Source organism: Lipotes vexillifer, unplaced genomic scaffold (assembly GCF_000442215.2).
Source record: "Lipotes vexillifer unplaced genomic scaffold, Lipotes_vexillifer_v1.1 scaffold690, whole genome shotgun sequence".
Classification (NCBI taxonomy): domain Eukaryota; kingdom Metazoa; phylum Chordata; class Mammalia; order Artiodactyla; family Lipotidae; genus Lipotes; species Lipotes vexillifer.
The window spans coordinates 3,245,825-3,269,264 of NW_006798376.1; the positions used below are offsets into that span (position 1 = coordinate 3,245,825).

Consider the following 23,440-nt stretch of genomic DNA (forward strand, 5'->3'; position numbering starts at 1 on the left):
GCTGGAGAACCCTGATATCTAAGGGACGCGGAGGAGGCGTGTGTGAAGGAGCCTCTGGAGGAGACGTGAGAAGGCAGAAAGGCACAGGGATTGAATAATATCTTGGAAGCTAAGGAAAGAGGGAGTTTTCCAGAAAAGAGTGGTCAGTGGGATAAAATGGAAGGGAGACATTGTTTTACGGATTCGTGGCCTCTCAGTTTCTGCTCCCAGTGCCTTGATTTGGCAACTCCAGTACAGGTTCTACATGAATCTCCAATCTAAGGACTGAGTATGTAACTGGTTGGGTGTTTTGTACAGCTTAAATTCTTAAGAGAACCTCACTGACTCAGCCCGTGCATTGGTTGCACTTGGGTCAATCCAGTACCAGCAGCGATGTCTGGGGAGAGTAGTTGGGGAGGTTGAGTCTGTAGCTGTGCCCAGGCAGACTCACTAAGTAGAGTATGCAGGGGAAAGAGATCAAGTCAGATAAACACTGAAGATCTTGTCAGTGCCGATCGTTACGGTGACTACTGATTAGGTGCTGTTTTAAACACTTTACATGCAGTAATTTAATCTGTTTGAACCTACTGCTGGGCACAGAAGTCATATTGCAATGGATTAGAGTCCTTTACTCCTAATAATGACATTGAGTCTTGAGAAAGGCATTAATCTGGTTCTTTCACAATTGCCCTTTGCTTTGTGCTTCTTTACAGAGGCAGAAGCCTTCTCTGGGTCCACTCTTTTTTTTTTAATTGAAGTATAGTTGATTTACAATGTTGTGTTAGTTTCAGGGGTACAGCAAAGTGATATACACACACACACACACACACACACACACATATATATATAATCTTTTTCAGATTCTTTTCCCATATAGGTGAGTATACTTCCCTGTGCTATAAGTAGGTCTTTGTTTCTGGGTCCGTGCTTAATGATCAATTGGAAGTCTGCCTTCTGTTCTTATTTCCTTTTCCTGAGTTCTCTTAATTGAATCATGAAAATATTACACATAAAAAGAAGTCTTTGAGCTGGGCAGATATGACCACACGAGCGTTCTATGAGTCGGTTTACTCCAGAGCTTGATGGGTTTAAGTGACCTTTCTTATCCTTAGGAATCTGCCTCACTGTGAACCAAGAATATAGGCAATGTAGCAGATGAATTTTTAATCTGATTTTTTTGAACAGAGAGTAAACAATGTTTCCATATAACAGCCTTTTTATTTTTTTTATTTATTTATTTTTTTTTGCGGTACGCGGCCCTCTCACTGTTGCGGCTTCTCCCGTTGCGGAGCACAGGCTCCGGACGCGCAGGCTCCGGACGCGCAGGCTCAGCGGCCATGGCTCACGGGCCCAGCCGCTCCGCGGCATGTGGGATCTTCCCGGCCGGGGGCACAAACCCGTGTCCCCTGCATCGGCAGGTGGACTCTCAACCACTGCGCCACCAGGGAAGCCCCATATAACAGCCTTTTGATGTAAACTTTTCATAATGGTGATTTCAGGCCAATTCAAGCTGATGGGCTCTTTTAGTTCACAATAATATACATTTTAGTTGCCTGTCTCTGGATTGTTTATGTTATATTTGTGAAGGAAAAAACAGTGAAATAATCCATGTGAGGATGTGCTCACAGAGGATGTGGTTCATTTAACTTATTCAAGCAATGCATTAAATAAGTGTCCAGTTCTGTATTCTATTGGATTTAAGTGTTAATGACTTAGATTTCAGCACTAACTGACATATGTTAGGTCCCATCAGCTTAATTGATTCTCAAAGAATATGGGAAACTCACCAGAACTATAAACACAAATTGTTATACACAGTTCCTTGATGCAAATTTCAAAGAATATTTTACAAATGCATTTGTGAATGGGAGTTCTGTTTATTATAAGGTTTGGACTGCTTTGGCTGTTTTCTGTAGTGATGGCTGTGAGAAGACTTAGGACATGGCAGGTCTCACTTTAAGAAGGGGGTAACCTTCTGCTGGATACAAAATTAATGCACAGAAATCTCTGGCATTCCTATACACTAATGATGAAAACTCAGAAAGAGAAATTAAGGAAACAATCCCATTTACCATCGCAACAAAAAGAATAAAATACCCAGGAATAAACCTGCCTGAGGAAGCGAAAGACTTGTACTCAGAAAACTATAAAACACTGATGAAAGGAATCAAAGATGACATAAACAGATGGAGAAATATACCATGTTCTTGGATTGGAAGAATCAATACTGTGAAAATGACTGTACTACCCAGAGCAACCTACAGATTCAGTGCAATCCCTATCAAACTACCAATGGCATTCTTCACAGAATTAGAACAAAAAATCTTACAATTCATATGGAAACACAAAAGACACTGAATAGCCAAAGCAATCTTGAGAAAGAAAAACGGAGTTGGAGGAATCAGGCTACCCAACTTCAGACTATACTACAAAGCTACAGTAATGAAGACAGTACAGTACTGGCACAAAAACAGAAATGTAGATCAATGGGTACAGGATAGAATGCCCAGAGATAAACCCATGCACGTATGGTCACCTAATTTACGACAAAGGAGGCAAGAATATACAATGGAGAAAAGATGGCCTCTTCAATAAGTGGTGCTGGGAAAACTGGACAGCTACATGTAGAGGAATGAAATTAAAACACTACTTAACACCATACACAAAAATAAACTCCAAGTGGATTAAAGACCTAAATTAAGACCGGCCACTGTAAAACTCTTAGAGGAAAACATAGGAAAAACACTCTTTGACATAAACCACAGCAAGATCTTTTTTGACCCACCTCCTAGAGTAATGGAAATAAAAACAAAAATAAACAAATGAGACTTAATTAAACTTAAAAGCTTTTGCACAACAAAGGAAACCATAAACAAGACAAAAAGACAACCTTCAGAATAGGAGAAAATATTTGCAAATAAAACAACAGACAAAGGATTAATCTCCAAAATATACAAACAGCTCATGGAGCTCAATACCAATTTAAAAATGGGCAGAAGACCTAAATAGACATTTCACCAAGGAAGACATACAGATGGCCAAGAGGCCCATGAAAAGATGCTCAACATCACTAATTATTAGAGAAATGCAAATCAAAACCACAATGAAGTATGACCTCACACCAGTCAGAATGGCTATTATCAAAAAATCTAGAAACAATAAATGATGGAAAGGGTGTGGAGAAAAGGAAACCCTCCTGCAATGTTGGTGGGAATATAAATTGATACAACCACTATGGAAAACAGTATGGGGGTTCCTTAAAAAACTAAAAATAGAACTACCATATGACCCAGCAATCCCACTACTGGGCATATACCCTGAGAAAACCATAATTCAGAAAGAGACATGTACCACAATGTTCATTGCAGCACTATTTACAATATCCAGGACATGGAACCAACCTAAATGTCCATTGACAGATGAATGGATAAAGAAGATGTGGCACATATACACAATGGAATATTACTCAGCCATAAAAAGGAATGAAATTGAGTTATTTGTAGTGAGGTGGAGGGACCTAGAGTCTGTCATACAGAGTGAAGTAAGTCAGAAAGAGAAAAACAAATACTGTATGCTAATGCATATATATGAAACAACAAAAAAAAGGTACTGATGAACCTAGTTGCAGGGCAGGAATAAAGATGTAGACATAGAGAATTGACTTGAGGATACGGAGTGGGAGGGGGAAGCTGGGGTGAAGTGAGAGTAGCATCGACATATATACACTACCAAATATAAAATAGATAGCTAGTGGGAAGCAGCCGCATAGCACAGGGAGATCAGCTCAGTGCATTGTGATGACCTAGAGGGGTGGGATAGGGAGGATGCGAGGGAGACGCAAGAGGGAGGGGATATGGGGACATGTGTGTGCATATGGCTGATTCACTTTGGTGTACAACAGAAACTAATACAGTATCGTGAAGCAATTATACTCCAGTAAAGATCTATTAAAAAAAAAAAAAGAAGAAGGGGGTAATCTTCTTAGCCATAAAGGTGGCTGTAACCACAGTTTAGAATATGTCATTTTATTGAGTAGTGATACTAAAGCATATGTGCTGATGAGGACCAGAGTTTGTTTAAGGATATCCACATCTGTCAATCAGCCAGCAAAATATTTATTAAACTTCTATTATTCATTCAACAAGTATTTACTGAATACTTAATGAAGTCCTGCTATGTCACATTTGCTTGCTCTTTTTAATCCTTGCAGCAGTTAACAAGAATTATAATCCCACAATTTGGGGAGACTTAGAGAGGTTAGGCTTAACTCATTCAAGGTTTTAGTGGAGTCAGAAGTTGAATTGACTCTCAACTGTCCAGCCTCAAGATCTATATTATTTCCTCTTAGCTGGGCCCTGTTGGGAAATCAAAGCTGTATAAGTTACAGCCCCCACCATGTAGGGTTGACAGTGAAGTCTAAAATACAAGTCTCTAAGTCTATAAAACATTAGATATAAGTCTAAAATATCTAGGATCTAATGGGAACAGGAGTTTAGCAGAGAGGCATCAAGGAAGGTGATTTGAACCCACGGGGTTTGTGCTGCTTGTTTTTTTTGGCCACACCATGCAGCTTCCAGGATCTCAGTTCCCTGACCTGGGGTTGAACCCGGGCCATGGCAATGAAAGCCCAGGATCCTAACCAATAGGCCACCAGGAAACACCCTGTGCTGCTTGAAGAACAGGCAGTGTGTGGTTAGGTGGAGGGTATGAAGAGATTCTTCCAGATAGAATGGGCTGAATGAGAAAAGGTGCAAAGCCAGAATGAGCTGTGTTCAAAACTTCCTGCTTGGAATAGAAGTTCTGCAGCCAAGAGTAGAAAATGTTATCGAAAAGGTCACTGGAGCCTGCAAATGAAGGGCCTTAAATTCCAATCTAAGAATTAGGACTTTGTTCTGTGTAAGAACTTCATTCAATGGGGAGCCATTGAAAGTTTTGAGTATAAAAGTAACATGATTAAAGGGTGTTTTAGAAAATTTGTCTGATTGTCAGTTGGAAGAGGAAGTGAGAGAACTAAAGATTATTAAAGGGGTTCTGAGCCAAGGGATGGATGTGATGGATGCTTTACAACCTTGGGGAGACCAGGACGAGCAAGATTCACGGGGGACTGTGCTGAGGAGTAAGGTTCAAAAAGCCGGGCCAGGGCTTCCCTGGTGGCACAGTGGTTGAGAGTTCGCCTGCCAATGCAGGGGACATGCGTTCGTGCCCCGGTCCGGGAAGATCCCACATGCTGTGGAGCGGCTGGGCCCGTGAGCCATGGCCGCTGAGCCTGCGTGTCCGGAGCCTGTGCTCCGCAACGGGAGAGGCCACAGCAGTGAGAGGCCCGCGTACCGCAAACAAAACAAAACAAAACAAAAAGCCGGGCCAAGACACGGGGATAGTTATTCATGGCAGTGGAGGGCAGTCCAGCCCTGAGGAGACTCCAAATTATGGTCAAGAAGACAAGCAAAGGTCAGAGCTGGAGAAGGAGTTCATAGCATCCGGAGGGCTGAGGAGTGAAATGTGATTATATATGAGAAGCAAGCCAGGAGGACCTGGGGCAAGTTCTATTGGAGAGGGTGACACAGATGAGGCCGCTGGTTCTGGACTAAGACTGAAGACCGTCTGGAGGCCTGCTCACCACGTAATGGGGAAATAGGCTTGAGCACTAAAGTGGAAGTCATTGTAAGGGTCTAAGTCAGGGTGTGAACAGTGGAAACTGGAAGAAAGATCCTTATATGAGAGATACTATGAAGAAAAACAGGACCTGTAGATGGATGATACATAATTAGAGAGGAATGAGAGCAGTGGCTCCTATAAGCCCGCAGAGTCATTTTAAGAACAAGTCATGTTCCAGAGATTGACTTGGAAATGAGTTATGCAGGCCTTGGAAAAGTTTCATGAAGAACTTTTCTCGGGCTTCCCTGGTGGCGCAGTGGTTGAGAGTCCGCCTGCCGATGCAGGGGACACGGGTTCGTGCCCCGGTCTGGGAAGATCCCACATGCCGCGGAGCGGCTGGGCCCGTGAGCCATGGCCGCTGAGCCTGCGCGTCCGGAGCCTGTGTTCCGTAACGGGAGAGGCCACAACAGTGAGAGGCCCGCGTACCGCAAAAAAAAAAGAACCTTTCTCCATCAGGAAATGGTTTTTTAAAACTGTCAGTCTAATGTGCCAGGAATATTGCTACCCCCGGTATAACCATGGAATCTAAACTTCCCCTGTCCTCACTCGCCATCTTAACACCTGCTTCTCAGTGCAGGTGTGAGCTGTCCCCACCCAAATCGCTGAAGGAGGCTTCTGGGTCCAGGTGTGAAGATTTGTGAGCATCTGTGGGTGTGTGAACCCCTCTCCTGGGGGTCCTGAGAAGGAACTCCACACACAACACCCCCAACTTCCAGCCACATATTTCTCCATCCTGAGTCCACTCTAGGACAGTAGCAATTTCCGGATTCTTTGGTCCAAAAATATGAACTCTTTTACCCTGCAATAGACTTCATCTAATCGCTTCTCTTTCACTTTCCTGCTTCTGAAGCAAAAAACAGCCATTTTGAGGGTTTTTTTTTCCCTCCCCTAAGGAGTTTCAGATCTCCTTTTTCCTCCTCCTTTTTTATGTTATTTACTCACATCCCTCCATATGGAAGATTAAGGGCTGCATGTGTCATAACAGGAAGTTTGGGGACATAAGGAGGGCTGAAAGAGAATTAATTCACCTCCATTTTGGAGGGACAAAAGGGGCTCAGAAGAGGGCACTGCTAGGTTTCATCAGTTTCCTCTAAAACCAAAATCTTTCTTTCTTGTAATATTTTAGAATGTCGCCATAAACAATGTGGGTGTGTCACAACTTATCTATGTGTTTAACTCTTATCAATGTCTTATCTATTTATCTTTCTGTCCTTCCTCTTTATTCCATTGTGTGCTTATAAAATGATTTCTCAAATAACTCCAAGTAATTTTAATCCTTAAATTAGAAGCAAAATAATAGAGTCAGTGATTTTAAGAAATATGATCAGGAAGATAAAGAATCCAGCAGTGCAGAAGCCAGGGTGATTATAACCAAATCTTGTAAAAATGCACTCTTTTAAAAAATAGACTTTATTTTTTAGAACAGTTTTAGATTTATGGAAAAAATTGAGAAGATGATACAGAATTCACTTAGGTTACACTGTTACTAACTTTAGTGTGGCACATTTGTTACAATTAAGGAACTGAAGACACATTATCATTAACTGAAGTCCATACTTTTTTCAGATTTCCTTAATTTTTGTCAAATATATTTTTCTGTTCCAGGATCCCATCCCACATTGCATTTAGTTGTCATGTCTCCTTAAGCTCCTCTTGACAGTGACAGCTTCTCAGACTGTCCTTATTTTTGATGACCTTCACGCTTTGGAGGAGTACTGATCAGGTATTTGGTAGAATGCCCCTTTCTTGGAGTTGGCATGGTGTTTTTCTCATGGTGAATGGGAGGTGACATAGCGTGATTGTTACGTCAAATATGATGTCAGGCCAGAGCAGGGATCCTGCCTGGTCCGCCCAGTGTGCTCCCTGCCCGATTGGCAACTCCTAACAATTGTACCCCTCGTGGCGCAGGACTCTCTCTGTCCCCGCGGCGTCGAGGGGGCATCGAGAGGGCGACAAGGGGGCGGTGTTGGCGCCTGGGCTCCTGGGTTCACTGGGTCCGGCATATAGATATATATAATTTAGAATGGGATTAATGTTATTTCCTCTGTAACCTGTTTTCGCATTTGGGCATACAGCATGATATAGTCTTAGGTCAGTAAATACAGATGTGTATATTCAGCATATGGATATGCCATAAGCTATTTAATTGATGGAAATTTTGATGGCTTCTATTTTAAATAATATTATTATGAACATCTTTAGGTAATGATTCCTTTATCTGTATTATGATGTTGAGGTTCTCTGAGAATTAGCGAGACTAGCAGGGGAAATAATAGTGAGGCATTGCATGTTTTCAGTAAGACTTGACTAATTTTATTTCCATGGAAAAATGTGTTTTAAACTAAAGTTGAAAAAAACATTTTTAAAGAAAGAGCTTTTTTTTTTTTTTTTGCCACATAGCTTGGCGGGATCTTAGTTCCCTGACCAGAGATCAAACCCGGGCCCCAGCAGTGAAAGCACTCAGTTCTAACCACTGGACCGCCAGGGAATTCCTAAGAAAGAGCTTTTTATCTTCAGAATTTTAAAACATATTACAGAGCAACAACTATCAGTACCATAGGTGTCCACACTAAAAGTAGAAAAATTCTGTAGAAATATGTAAGAATACATAAATTATAAATACATAAGAATTATAAATATATAAGAATTCTAGAAATAGATTCAAACTACTAAAAGATTTTCAAAGTAATAGGGAAATGAATTATAACATATTTTGAGATCACTGGATAATAATGATGGAAAAGAAATAAAATTGACCCATGTAAGCACATGACACATTATTAAAATGTCAGATGTATCCAAATAGAATAGTTTAATCATAGTTTAATCATATCAAAATAGAGGTCTAAAGAACATATTTGGCTCAGCTATGATGAATGATCAAATGGAAGACATCAAAGACAACAGGAATATTTTTATATATTCTTAAAATACCCTTTAATATGATATAACATATTACACATAATATATGTGCTATATAATAAAGTGTATATCAAAAGGAAAGTGAACAAAAAGTGTATATTATAATTAATAAAATTTTTACTATACAAAATACAGAAAAAAGTATCAATATGCTTTTGGCTGCACTGCACAGCATACAGGACCTTAGTTCCCCAATCAGGGATGGAACCCATGCCCCCTGCAGTGGAAGCTCAGAGTCCTAACCACTGGACCACCAGGGAATCTGCCCACAGTACATTTTTAAAAAGTGGATGAGGTCATTGCCTAGATTATCCTTACTTAATACCAAAAGAGACAAACACACAAATACCATAAGTAACTTACAACATGGAAAAATACATATTCTTACTAGTAACTAAATAGGTACGAAGTAATCTAGGGGGAAAAAAACATTAAAACCGCAAACATAACAAGTTAGTTGGAATATTTAGAAACAGGTATATTGTAGTAGCCTGGTAACTTGGCTCTGTCTTTCTGGAAAATGAACTGGCAATACATAATAAGACTTAACGAAAGTTTATAACTTTTCTTACTCAGTTGTTTCACTTTGGGCTATAGACCCCAAGGAAATACTCTGAAAGGAAATAAATATAAATAGATATTTGTAATGGTAAAACATTTGAAGCTACTCGGTTAAGTAATGAAAATGAAGTAAGAATGATCTTTTGATTATTTACATTTTTATGTAGTATCAAAAGCCATAATATGCATGATATCATTTAGTCCTCAATGAGGAAGCTGTGACACAGAGGTCCCACAGCAAGACTGGAAACAAGGAGTTCTGTCTGGGCGGGAGTAAGACCTGCACTTGGAGTCAGGAAGCCTGGTGGTGGGTTCTGCATCGTGCAGGTGTGGGACTTCAGCCAGTAGTTTGAGGATCTGCAAATGGGTCACAATGCACAGTTTCCTCAGCTCCCGAGCTTTGAACAATAAGTGACATAATGCCTGTGAGAGTGGAGCTCCTACCATGAGCCTGAGAGGGTGATTACTGAGGTTGCTGCTTTCTGCAAGCAAACCTTTAAATGAATCTTCAAACTGCACACCTAGGTCAGGGAGGTTTGGGACACTTTTAATTAGCAAGACAGCAATGAAACCATAGCCCAACAGCAGTGAGGCCAAGTTAAAGGCAACAGCAGAGTTGTCATTAGAGAAGAAATGGATTTGTTTGCACTGTGGGGGAGGCAGGAGGATGTAGAGGGAATTCAAATCCACTTACTTGTTTTTTTAACTTTTTTTTTATTTTTATTTTTTTATTTTTGGCTGCGTTGGGTCTTTGTTGTTGCCCGCAGGCTTTCTCTAGTTGTGGCGAGCATACTCTTCGTTACGGTGCGTGGGCTTCTCATTGCAGTGGCTTCTCTTGTTGTGGAGCATGCAGGCTTCAGTAGTTGTGGCTCGCAGGCTCTAGAGCGCAGGCTTAGTAGTTGTGGTGCACAGGCTTAGTTGCTCCGCGGCATGTGGGATCTTCTCGGATCACGTCTCGAACCCGTGTCCCCTGCATTGGCAGACGGATTCTTAATCACTGCGCCACCAGGGAAGTCCCACTTCCTTGTTTTTGATTGAAGACGTTAGGCACACATCAAAAACCTTTGAGCACTGAGGAACTCGTAAACTGACCTGCGCTTTCCAGCTTCCTCATTCCTCCAGCGCCCTCTCTTTCATAAGCCTACTCACTGTAGCACAGGCTCTGATTTGGCTCCAAGGGTGCCTCGCCCTGCCATGAAATCATCTGAAGTCTTTTCCCCATGTAGCATCTTTTCTTCTAGTCACACAAAACCAAGGCCTGCCGTGACCTAGCCTATCCCACCCTGAGTTCCAGAAGCTCCTTCATACTCCCCTTTAGGCATCTCCAGTGGGAGTGAGGAGTAGATCCGGCAGAGATACTGCAACCCTGGGCTGGGTGATAAAGTCCCATCTTTAATAGCTCATGAGGCTAACCTGGGGCAAAGGCCATCATGCCGGTGACTAAGCATTCATGACTGAGACAGCCAGCAGGAGAGCAGTTAGTGTGGGGTGGGTAGAACAAGGAGGCTTCAAACTGGTGCACCTTGGAGAGGCATGTTACTGGCTGGGCTTTGAGTCAAAGAAAATGATAATCAGAACGGCAACAACATCCTCCTCTGCTCCTGTGCGTGCGTGCGTGTGTGCGTGTGTGCGTGTGTGTGTGTGTGCGCACGCGTGTGTGTGTGCGTGTGTGTGTGTGTGATGCTTCACCCCTACATAATTGCTTTCCTATCCATTGTCTGACTTGATCATGAGCCCCCCCGCCACCTCCCCAGACTTGCCTTAGAGTGGACCTAAGCCTTTAGAACACGTCTAAATCTGGGTGACTTAGGCCTCAAACTACCATGATGTCTCCAGAGTAGATTAATGCCTCCTGGGCCTCATAAGCCTCAACATCTTACCTTGTCATGTATTTTCTTTGATACTTTATATAGAAAATTATTTAATCCATTCAGCAACCCTATGAGGAAACTATTCTTAGCCCCATTTTACAGAACAGGAAGTGGAGGATTGACGATGTCTATCACTTGCCCAGGGTCACTGAGCAAGTAGGTTAGGAAGAGAGTTTCAAACCCCTATTTGCTTGACGCCAAAACCCATCCTCATGTGACTCCTGGGAGTTTTTCTGGGTCAGTGACCTGGAAGAAGGTAGGGAATTTTGCATTTTTTTTCCTTAGGAACCCAGAATAGAAGTATGCCACCAACTTTGTGGTTTCTGGGCCACTTCCGGTTAAGTGTCAGTGTTAGACAAGGTGCCGAGGACGTCTGTGTGCTCCTTTTCTACTCACAGGGAGGTATTTGTTCTTTAACATGTGCTTTGCTTTCCATAGAGAGAATCCTTTTTCTGACAGCCACTTTCTTTCCGAAGCTTAGAACACCATATACTCTTAAGAAGGAAGGAAGGGTTTCAACAAGGAAAAGAAAAGTTTTCGGCTGCCTCACCCCTTTGCAGTTCAAATATCCTTCAAAACATCTGCTTCTATTTTATTTGTTTGCCTTTTGGAGAATATCAAGGGTAAATTTGAGATAAATAAGTGGCAAAATATCTTCCCGAAACAAACAAAAAAGCCCCAGTACCTGGCCATCTGAAAAGATTTTGTTTGTTTAAAACATTGTTGGAGTGATAGAAAATCTGGACAAACACCCATGATTAAGATGCAGTTAATAAAAACCAAAAGTTCAGAGATTAACTATTACATACTGTAAGAGAGTAGTTCCTTCCTGTGGTCTCTGATGTTTTTGGAAAACCAAGTGCTTGTTGGGGAGGCAATTAACAAGATCATAACAAAGTTTCCACAGAAGACTAGCAAAGCCTGGAGTTTATTCTGGATCTCAGCCTCTAGGGAGAACGAACAGTCAAAAGAGAGGAAAAAACCCCATCTCTGTGGACAAATTAAGCACCGGTGGGCATTCACGTGCACAGGTGGGCAGCAGCCCCTTAAGTCAAACATGCTGTGATGGGATCCGAGCCCTTTTCCACAAACTCAGCTGTGCTGAACAATATCGTTCCACCATCTGAATCTTTTTTCTTTTCTTTTCTTTTCTTTTTTTTTTTGGCTGCATTGGGTCTTTGTTGCTGCTCGCAGGCTTTCCCTAGTTACTGGGGGTGGGGGGCTTCTCATTTCAGTGGCTTCTCTTGTTGCGGAGCACAGGCTCTAGGCTCGCGGGCTTCAGTAGTTGTGGCACATGAGCTCATTAGTTGCGGCTCGTGGGCTCTAGAGCGCAGGCTTAGTAGTTGTGGGGCACGGGCTTAGTTGCTCCGCGGCATGGGGGATCTTACCAGACCAGGGATTGAACTCATGTCCCCTGCATGGCAGGTAGATTCTTAACCACTGCGCCACCAGGGAAGTCCCCCACCATCTGAATCTTATTAGGTATTTTCGTATTTGCTTAGTTTTTTTTTTTTAATGGTTCTTTTTTTGCATGTGGTAAAATTTACATGTAATGAAATACCCATCCTAAGTGTACATTCCGTGAGTTCCGGCAAATGCAAACACCTATGTACCTCAAACCATTATCAGGACGTACAGCATTGCCATCACCCAGAGGCAACTGCTGTTCTGACTTTGCAAATTAGTTTTCCCTGATGGGGGATGTCATATAAATGGAATCACATATAGTTTTTTTGGGTAAGACTTCTTTGACTCAGCAAAATGTTTTCATTTATTATCATCCTCGTTGCATATATCAGTAGCTCATTCCTTTTTATTGCTGATTAGTATTCCATTAGAAGAGTATTCTATAAAATCTGGGCGTTTTGTTTTGTTGTTGTTGTTGTTATCTATTTTCCTATTTGATGGACCCTTGGTTATTTACAGTTTTTGTCCAAAAAAGTTGCTAATCATATTCTTGTACGAGTCCTTTTGTGGGTATAAGTTTTTATTTCTCTTGAGTTAATGTCTATGAATGCAATTGCTGAGTCCTAAGGGAGGTAAATGTTCAGCTTTATAAGAAACCGTCAGGTTTTTTTCTGAGATGGTTGGACCACTTTACACCTCCACTATCAACATATGAGAGCACATGGGCTTCCCTGGTGGCGCAGTGGTTAAGAATCCACCTGCCAATGCAGGGGACATGGGTTCTAGCCCTGGTCCGGGAAGATCCCACATGCCACGGAGCAACTAAGCCAGTGTGCCACAACTACTGGGCCTGCGCTCTAGATCCCGTGAGCCACAACTACTGAGCTGGCGTGCTGCAGCAACTGAAGCCCGCGCACCTAGAGCCTGTGCTTTGCAACAAGGGAAGCCACCACAGTGAGAAACCCACACACAGCAATGAAGAGTAGGCCCGGCTCGACGCAACTAGAGAAAGCCCACACACAGCAACGAAGACCCAATGCAACCAAAAATAAGTAAATAAATAAAAATTAAATTAAATTAAAATTAAAAAACAAACAAAAACATATGAGAGTCCATCCTTGCTGACTTTAGATGTTATTAGTAGTGTCTCATTTTGGTTTTAATTTGCATTTCTCTCATGTCTAGTGACATTGAGCCCTTCCTCATGTGCTTATGGGCCATTTGTGCATCTTCCTTTGTGAAGTGACTGTTCAAATCTTTTGCCCATTTTTATAAAGCGGGTTGTCTCTTTATTATTGAGTTGCAGGTATTCTTTATATATCTCCATGTCAGAGGATGGAGGGAACACATAGTACCCACTGAACTAAGAAGGCATCTTGAGACTGAAAAAAGTGAGGCAGGCAACTCCATATAATCAATGGATCAGTTTATTATGGGGTAACTTACTCACAGGATGGGATCAGGATTGTGTCCACAACAATCCAGAAGCATTCACAGCTGTACTCCATGCCACCGACGGGCCATTGGGACAATTTTATATTAACCTAGAGTATGGAAGCAGGACGTGCCTTTCTATGTCAAGACTTACGAACGGGTAATGAGTTTCGTGGGCATCAGGAATACGTCAGTGAAGGTTTTCGTCATTGTTTGGGGACTAACAGGGCATAGAGGAGAGGTCACCTGGTTCTAATGATTATTAAACAATATGTATTAACTACAAAGCCCTCGATGACAGAGAAGTGATTCACTTTACATTACAGTCCCTGGCAGGGTCAGCAGAAGAATAGGAGAGACTGTTAACGGCCCAAGATGGCTTCAGTTATGCTAACAGCCATACACTTCATACAGTAGAGAGATATATGTCTGAGACCCACACTTTCCTCTGAGGGGCCCAGTTACTTGCTCTTTTTGTCTGTATTTCCCCCTAAAATGTTGCCAGGAATTCTGCTTTGTTTAGTACTATATTTCCAGTGCCTAGTATGGCCCCTGGCACTTAGTAGGAGCTCATTTACATAAACATTTACTGAAAGAATCAATGAATGAATGGATGAACTGACTTGTGGGCCTGATATCCACACACAGTGTTCTTGAATTTAATGGCAGTGATTAACAAGGAAATGGAGAGAAAGAAAATTTTAATGTTTTCCTTGAGCCATAAAGTGTACTTGGCACAAAAGACCCAGGATACCTTCAAGGGATTTATTCACTCAGGGAAAACATGGCTAGAATATCTCATGGACTAGCCTCATTTGTCCCCCTTTATGAATCCTCTCGTGCAAGCCACCCCTGCTGTCTACTGTCCCGACCCCTTCCAAGTCTTGGGTTCTGACCAGGTTTGTTTGATGGATGATCTGAGCGTCTAGCCTTGGAGAGTTTTAGGTAACTTAACCCAGCTGATCCCAGCTTTCAACACCTACCTCTTGGTTCCTGCTGACACTGATAATGCTGTTCTCTGCCAGCTGGCCCCTTAGTTGGGCTCTGTGCCTCACTAGCAGGCCCACCCCATGGGTGTGCACTGCCTTTCTGAGCCCACAAGGGCCAGGAGGGGGCTCCTTCCTCCTTGGTCTTAAAGTGGATTTCCTGGTACTAATCCAGATGGCTCTCCTGCTGCAGCTGTACACTGAATAATCATTGTCAGCATCCACATTCGTAGGGAACTTGGCCATTTACAGATCATGTTCCCATCCATTATCTATATAAGCCTCCAGACAGTCCTATTTGTATTCCCCTTGATTTTTTTTTTCCCCAAAGGAAAGGCATAAAGAGGTGATTTAATTTGCTCCAGAATGTAAGAGTTGCCCTCATGTGACCCAGAGTTTTCTAAGACTGTCTGGGTCTTGCTCAAAGAATATTGGAGCTTTTTTTTTTTTTTTTTAGCTCTGGTGGGTATACATGTACAGTGTTTAAAAGGCTTCATAGATTTTTACAGTTCAGCAACTTGGATTACATCTGTCAATAAAAATTTAATTACCATACCAAAGACACACATGGGCAGTTCTTAACCTTTTTATTTTTATTTAACTATCATTATGGTTTCCCCGACCCACCCCCTTCCCCTTTGGATCACATCTTCACATGTTATTTTTTTAAATGTCCACCACAAACTGTATTTATTGACTCATTTTACCTTTTTTTATTCATCAGACATGTACCTTCCAGTCAGAGTTTAGGGTCAGGCTCAGATAATCTGTGCCCTCATGGGGCTGATTTTATTACAGCCAAAATAAATACATTCGAGATTTGAGTTAACCTCCAAGACTAATAACTGGTACATTTCCATTTCTTCAGGCCTTTATGAAAGATTAAAAAGTTCATACACTGACCCTTGGGAAAGTGGAAGCAGATTTTAGTACTTGTGAAAAAGGAGTCCTATTTCGGGGATAAACTCTCAAGTTGCTGACGTCTATGTCTGGGTGGGAACAGGAGGGGTATAATGGCCTCTAACTCTTCGTTCTGTGGTTGGAGCCTCTCCCAGCTCTCTAGAGAGGAGCTCAACCAGCCTCACCCTATTATTTCCTCAGCGGCTGGAGTATTTGGGCTATTTTCAGTTCATGCCCGTGGGACTTGGGAAGAACATGCATTTACTGAAACAAAGACATTCCCCTAAACCATTACCTAAAGGTACACATTTTAATATGTCATGGAACCAGAACTTTTACATTGCATCAATAATTGCCTCATTCAAATTATACTTTCAAAGGGCAGTGATGGGTATGCTAGAGGCAGTGTCTGTTTCTAAATTAGTAGAGTTAATTAATGTTACTCTGCGTGCCAATTATAAAAAAAGGAGTTTCTGTTCGGGAAGACTATTTATGTAATCTGTTATTTTATTATTTTATTATATGTATACACATGAGATTTCTTACTTTATTAATTGAATATTGTGCTTGCTCTTGTTTTGTAGGAGACCCAGCAGAAATCCACCAATGTTGTGTATCAGGCGCATCATGTGAGCAGGAATAAGAGAGGGCAGGTGGTTGGAACAAGGGGTGGATTCCGAGGATGTACCGTGTGGCTGACAGGTATGCTGTGTTGAGATCTATATATTTTTTAATGGAAAACTGATGGTGACACACAATTTTTAGGAAGATAGTGTCACTACATATTATATGTGTATTTCAACATTAGAAGGAGGCTGAGAGCTGTGATAGAAAGCTTGGGTGTTAGTCCTAACTCTACGCATCAGTGAGAAATAGGACTTCCATCAAGTCATGGAATGTCTCTAGTTCTCTGTTTTCACCTCTTTGGCAGGAAAGGATGGGACAAGTTGATTATGACATTCCCATTCAGCTCTAAGGAATTCTGTAGTTCTTAATTTCATGCCTAAACACATTTACGGGCAGTTATGAACGGGGCTCTCCTAATTTGACATCAAACATTTGGCTGTCCATTAGAGATATTCTTTATTCTTTTCTGATGTTTTAATATTCTAGGGGGCTATTTTACTTATTTAAAAAAATTAAAATCTGTGCAAGAAGCAAAACTAATGTTTTCTGTGTAGCTGAGTATTGTCCATTGTGTATAAAAAAAGAACGCATTCCCACCGAGGTGACCAAATGAATCTCCCTTTTCTTGTGTTTATATAGCCCCAGAATGTCAAAGCTAAGGGTTAGTGACAGAACTGGAATTAGTCCTTGACTGTTACCTTATACTCTGAGTACGAGGTAGGGGAAGTTGATTCCTGGAAATGCAGGTCCGACATAGGCTGGACTCAAAAGAAAAAAACAGGTTCATTTCGTAGACATAATATTTCATATGGAGATGAACTCAGATGCAAAGATATGTCTATCCAGGTTATGAAATCAACTCATGTGTTACTGTTTGCTCACAAATGCTGATTTATTCTAACCTGAAGATAGTTCTAAACAACACAACAAGCGAGGACCTGCCTTGCGTCTTTTCTTGCTATTCTGAATCTTCCCTAGTCCTGTCTAAAGCAGCCTCATTCTTCTCTTTCAAGTTATTTCCTAGTGCCTGTGGCACTTGCCCTTGGTTTCCGGGTTTCATTCATCCCTGGAAGAACAACTTTCCCTGCTTCCAGGGTGAGGCTGGGCAGAGCGCAAGGAGGCTGCTGTGTTCTAGAAGGCAGATTCACCTGCCGCAATTCCTGATATGTTTCCCCCGCTCCCTCTGAGAGACGTGACGTGCAGCAGTGAATAAAACAGCATGCTCCAGACGTTTCCCTCTTGCTATGTGTTTGCCTTCGGGAGATGTTTTGCCTTCATGTGTTTGTCCAAATTTTGAATCAGGACATACCCACAGAGTCCATTTTTCTTTCTTTTTTTTTTGCGGTATGCGGGCCTCTCACTGTTGTGGCGTTTCCCGTTGCGGAGCACAGGCTCCGGACGCGCAGGCTCAGCGGCCACGGCTCACGGGCCCAGCCGCTCCGCGGCATGTGGGATCTTCCCGGACCGGGGCACGAACCCGTGTGCCCTGCATCGGCAGGCACACTCTCAACCACTGCGCCACCAGGGAAGCCCAAGTCCATTTTTCTTAATGTAAAACACCCTTGGAAAGACAAAAATAACAGGTAGAAGAGAAAAAAAAAAAATCTCAAGGGTATATTTCCTGTCTTTTCTTACTCTCAAAAAGTCATCTTTTCCTAGTTTATTTTTTTATCCTCATATTACAGATATTGGATATTGACCAGGCAAATCAGGAGAAACCAAATACTTGAAATCTAGAGAGTTGGAGTTGGGTACCGGCTTCACCTACATTAGCTGTGTGATTTTGGACAAGCCAACCAACCTCTTTAAGCCTCAGTTCCCTTATTTGTAAAATGAGAATAAAGATAACACCTGCCTCATAGAGGTAATAGGTAGAACAAAATGAAATAAAGCATATATGCACTTAGCACAAGTCCTGGTCCCTAGTAAAACTCTCAGTAAATGTAATAGGTGTTACTTCAATGTATTAAAATAAATATTCCAATGATCTATTTTAATACAGCTAACTGTTAGAAATTTCTATTGTTTCTCTCATTTTCTGATGCAAGAGAATGTACCAGAGATTCAGGAGTCCCATTTCTCCTACCCCACAAGTGGACATAACTTTTAAGAGGAATTTATCACATTAATTTCTATCCATGATCCTCTGTCAAAGCCAAGGGCATGACTTTAAAACATAACTAAAATATGGAAAATACTTGTTTACCTTTCATATATCACCTTTCTTTCCAAGTCTCTCTGTCCTGCATCCCTTCTTTACTCTTACTTTTTCTTTTTCCTCTTTCCCCCTGCTGTCTTCTCTGTATTAACAATTTCTTGACTTTCTTTTCTGCCCCCGTCCTGACTTTTCCTCTTCCGGGTGCTGTCTGACAGTGGCTTGGCATCACTGCATTTTTCTTCAGGTTCAGAGATCTTCAGAACAACTGAATTTTTAGAGGGCTCCTTTTCCAGGGTGGTTCAGATTTTGAACTCTTAAGTAATTTTGGCGGGTAGCATTTCGTTCCCTTTCTCCTTACATTCTCCTTCATGTAGAAATTATAGTGTGTGTTCCCAGTCACTGTGCTTTGAAACCATGGTAAAAGGCACCTTGTAACTCCACTCTCATGTAAAGACTCCAAACAGCTAAGAGTATATGGCAACTCTACATCTACAGTGTAGCTCAGGGTGATTCTCTGTCTTTGTGTTTTGAGAATCATTTTGGAAAATCTTGAAAACAAAAGGACAGTATGTTGGTTCTCTTGTCAGATGGGTTCTTAGCAGCATCTACAAGGGAGGTGGGCCTCTCAGTCTCCAACGGCTGGCTGTCCCTCCACTCCAGCTGATTGCTCTCATAAGGGGATATGAGGACACCACTGCCAGAGCCTCTGATTTTTTTTTCAAGAGAAGCCATAATCTGAACTTGTGTGCACAACTTTCTAGTCTATAAAATACACTGCGGGCAAAGTGTTACCAACTCAGCTCCTTGGACTCCTTAATCAATAGAAATTGGTAAGAGGCCAGACAAGGAATTCAGGCAAGGCTTTATTGAGGTCCCTGCTGCAGCATGAGGGAGCGAAAACAAGAAACAATTGCCCTTGCTCACTCCTGAGGTGGGGCGAACCGGTTCCTTAAATGGGATGCGAGTAGGGGTAGATGGGTGGTCAGGCTGGAGCGGTGGCTTAGGTGGTCTGCTGACCCTCTTGGTGGTGCCGTGTGCAGGAATCATGCGCAGTACCCTGCTTTTGCTCCCTGCACCTCAGAAATGGCAGCTGGTTTCCGACCTTTCTGTATCTTACTGTTTATAATTTGCCCCAACTGTGACCGCGCGCAGGTATTTTTAGTCCCTTATAGTTTCTTTGTATTCTGTTGCTCCAGGAGATGTTTGTCCAGGTGCAAGCACTCTGGTAAAGGGTCCCAGGTCCCAGCCCATCCCATAAGCAGAACACACCAAGGACCATACGTAGCCTGCCAAGTTCTCCCTATTGACAAACCCCTTTCGCTTTGAAAGGCTGTAATCCTAACAAGGGACAAATAGTTTTTTCAAGATTTGAAAGAAATGCTAGTACTTGACTTGTAGTAAACTTTGCTTTTTCTAGATTTGAATGGTTTTGATTTGAGGTCAATCCAGTGATTGTACTGAGGGTTTAATTATGCTTGAATTAGGTAAAAATTAGGATCAGTTCACAGTTCAGATCAGAGCACAATTTATAATCTTGAACAGTCAGAGACAGTGCCTGCCCTGTCTCGCCCATTATGAACAGGTCTCTCTGGTGCTGGAAAAACAACGATCAGTTTTGCTCTGGAGGAGAATCTCGTCTCCCACGCCATCCCTTGCTACTCCCTCGATGGGGACAACGTCCGTCATGGCCTCAACAAAAACCTTGGATTCTCTCCTTGGGACAGAGAAGAAAACATCCGCCGGATCGCTGAGGTGGCCAGGCTGTTTGCCGATGCTGGTCTGGTCTGCATTACCAGCTTCATTTCTCCTTTTGCAAAGGTAAAATGCTTTGGCAACGCACACAGTTGCCACGCATAGCGCCAGTGCTCTCAAGCTGCCAGGATGAGGAGCCAGCGGAGGGGAGGACAGAGGAATGTCATACTTCCAGTCTCCCCCACTGGCTCTCCCTCTCCCACTTGCTCCCTCATTTCCTCTCTTTAATATTGGTTATATAAAGAGAGTCCCTTCATTTCCAGATGCCAGGGCACCAGGTGACATAAACCGTTCCACTTTCACAACGGTAAGGTACACTTGGCCAGAGTTGAAAGGAAGAGAAAGTTAAACAAGAAAACTTCCAAAGCTCGGTAATTTTATTGGGTTGGCCAAAAAGTTCCTTTGGGGTTTAACCAAAAAGCCCGAACGAACTTTTTGGCCAAGCCAGTATTTCTTCAAAAAGGTAGAGGGCTTAGCTTACTAAAGAAAACAGCAGTTCATCCCCAATGTTTAACGTTGAAGTCAACGAGGTGGAGTGTTACTCCTCTTGTTTTAAAACAGGAAATTGCTGTGAATTACATATAAGACACTATGTATGTACGTTGGACACATCCTTTGAATGAAATGCTCTCATATTGCCAGCCCTGTCTTTTAGTTGGGATTCTTTCCCATTTTTTTTTTTTGTTTGTTTGTTTGCTTTTTTTTTTTTTTGGAAAGTACTTGGGAGAGTTGTTTACTCGAGTGAAATTTCTGGAGTTTCTCTAAAGGGCTAGTTTCCTGACACCTCTGAAGAGCTCAAACCCCAGTGTTATCTTAATGTCATGGAAAACCAGAGCACACAGTATTTTGTGATGAAGAATTTCACTATGAAACCTCTTCTTACATTCTTCTTTTTGCCAAGTTTTTTTTTTTTTATTTATTTTTGGCTGCATTGGGTCTTCGTTACTGCACGTGGGTTTTCTCTAGTTGCGGTGAGCAGAGGCTGCTCTTTGTTGTGGTGCACGGGCTTCTCATTGCAGTGGCTTCTCTTGTTGGGAGCACTGGCTCTAGGCACGCGGGCTTCAGTAGTTGTGGCACGTGGGCTCAGTAGTTGTGGCTAGTGGACTCTAGGGTGCAGGCTCAGTAGTTGTGGCGCACGGGCTTAGTTGCCCTGCGGCATGTGGAGTCTTCCTGGACCAGGGCTCGAACCTGTGTCCCCTGCATTGACAGGCGGATTCTTAACCACTGCGCCACCAGGGAAGTACCTCTTCTTACATTCTTTTTTTGTTTTGCGGTACGCGGGCCTCTCACTGTTGTGGCCTTTCCTGTTGCGGAGCACAGGCTCCGGGCGCGCAGGCTCAGCGGCCATGGCTCACGGGCCCAGCTGCTCCGCGGCATTTGGCATCTTCCCAGACCGGGGCACGAACCCGCGTCCCCTGAATCGGCAGGCGGACTCTCAACTACTGCGCCACCAGGGAAGCCCTTCTTACATTCTTAAAGGTAATTATTTTCCAGGATCGTGAGAATGCCCGCAAAATCCATGAATCTGCAGGACTGCCATTCTTTGAGATATTTGTAGATGCGCCTCTAAACATTTGTGAAAGCAGAGATGTAAAAGGTCTCTACAAACGGGCCCGAGCTGGGGAGATCAAAGGTAGGAGAGCCAGTTCAGCGGTATCTTTGCCACTTACTTATGCCTCCAATTCTTATTAGTCTGTGCCCAGAAATCTGTCTGAAGTTTCAAAAACCGTTTTCCAAAATTGCATATAGTGCACACAACTTTTTATCAAACTGTAATATCTTCAAAATGTCCCTGGGCTAGTTAAAACGTGGGCTTGTAGTTTTCAAGAACTATCACCCCAGCCACAAGCAATCAAGTTTAGAGAACTAAAATGGATATGTGTATGTGTGTGTGTGTAGGAGGAATCTTTCAGTTTTCCTCCTACTTGTTTTCCTTTTCCATTCTAATCAGCTGCAGAGGGCTTGGACTCAGACAGATTTTGTTGATAATCGGGGCTTTCTGTATTGAAACCACAGCTGTATGTGTTTTTATCTATGGCTAGAGGGCAAGGATAGCTGTTTGACCTTTTCTGTTTTAATCTGAATACAGCAGTTGAAAACATTATTGCAACATGTGTTATGTCTTATTGAGTAAAAAGTTTGTTCTGTTGGTGCAGATGTGATTTTCAGCCTTCTGCCTTGCAGGGTTTACGGGTATTGATTCCGATTATGAGAAACCTGAAACTCCTGAGCTTGTGCTTAAAACCAACTTGTCCTCAGTGAGCGACTGTGTGCAGCAGGTGGTGGAACTCCTACAGGAGCAGGTGGGCCGACTGAACGTCTTTTTTTTTTTTTTTAATAGTTTTATACAGTCATAAAAGATCATCTGTTTACTGAAGTGTTCTTTTTATAGTTTTCATTCCAAACTGTTACCAAGTCTACTTCATTTCAGAACATTGTACCCCACACTATAATCAAAGGCATCCACGAACTCTTTGTGCCAGAAAACAAACTCGACCAAGTCCGAGCTGAGGCCGAAGTGCTCCCTTCGTTATCAATTACCAAGGTAAGATGGTGCCCACTGGCTAATGGAGACTTAGGCTTAATGTCAGTCATTATAATCCATTTACAATTACTCTTAATTAATAAGGAAGGTAGGCATAAGGAAAATGCAATGCCTGTAAAGAAAAACACTTCATTTTGCCAATCTTTTTTTTACCTCTTCTTCAAGAAAATCTCTCATCAAGTGTTGCCACAAGGCAGCTGATAAATGCCATGTACAGAGCAGACTGGGAACGTAACTTCTATATTTGCAGAGTACAGTTTTATTTGGTTGTCATTATACCTTCAGTTATGCCAGCGCTCAAGCATTAGGCAGTAATTATTTGTTGGCAGTTGCTGAGAAAATCGTTTGTCCAGAATACAGGTGTTTCTTGGACCACTGAGAAGGAATTTGAAGAAAACAAGAAGCAGCCCTGATCTAAAGTGACATGAATGCCTTGATCTTTTTTCTCCTCTGCACATCCCACTCTTCCCTCATCAGGGAGAGTCCAGTCTGAGGACAGGGAGCTTTGGTTGCATTGATTTTGCAACCTAGAAGATGTTAAGATGCAATCCCAGCAAACAGCCCTGCAGATACCTTGGCCTGTTTACTGGTTAGTGTTAGTTGGTTCATATAAGGTGATCAAGTCTTCACTGGTAACCTTTTG

At 42.4% G+C, this 23,440-nt stretch overlaps 1 protein-coding gene across 1 annotated transcript in view; it reads left to right on the forward strand.

Annotated features, from left to right (window-relative positions):
- Positions 1-23,440, forward strand: part of PAPSS2 (3'-phosphoadenosine 5'-phosphosulfate synthase 2) — a 52,538-nt gene that overhangs the window by 9,045 nt on the left and 20,053 nt on the right. Inside the window, exons 3-7 of the mRNA XM_007470318.1 lie at positions 16,300-16,417; positions 20,083-20,318; positions 21,747-21,885; positions 22,437-22,555; positions 22,684-22,797. Of these exons, the coding sequence (XP_007470380.1) occupies positions 16,300-16,417; positions 20,083-20,318; positions 21,747-21,885; positions 22,437-22,555; positions 22,684-22,797 (726 nt within the window). The remainder of the gene's footprint in view (positions 1-16,299; positions 16,418-20,082; positions 20,319-21,746; positions 21,886-22,436; positions 22,556-22,683; positions 22,798-23,440) is intronic.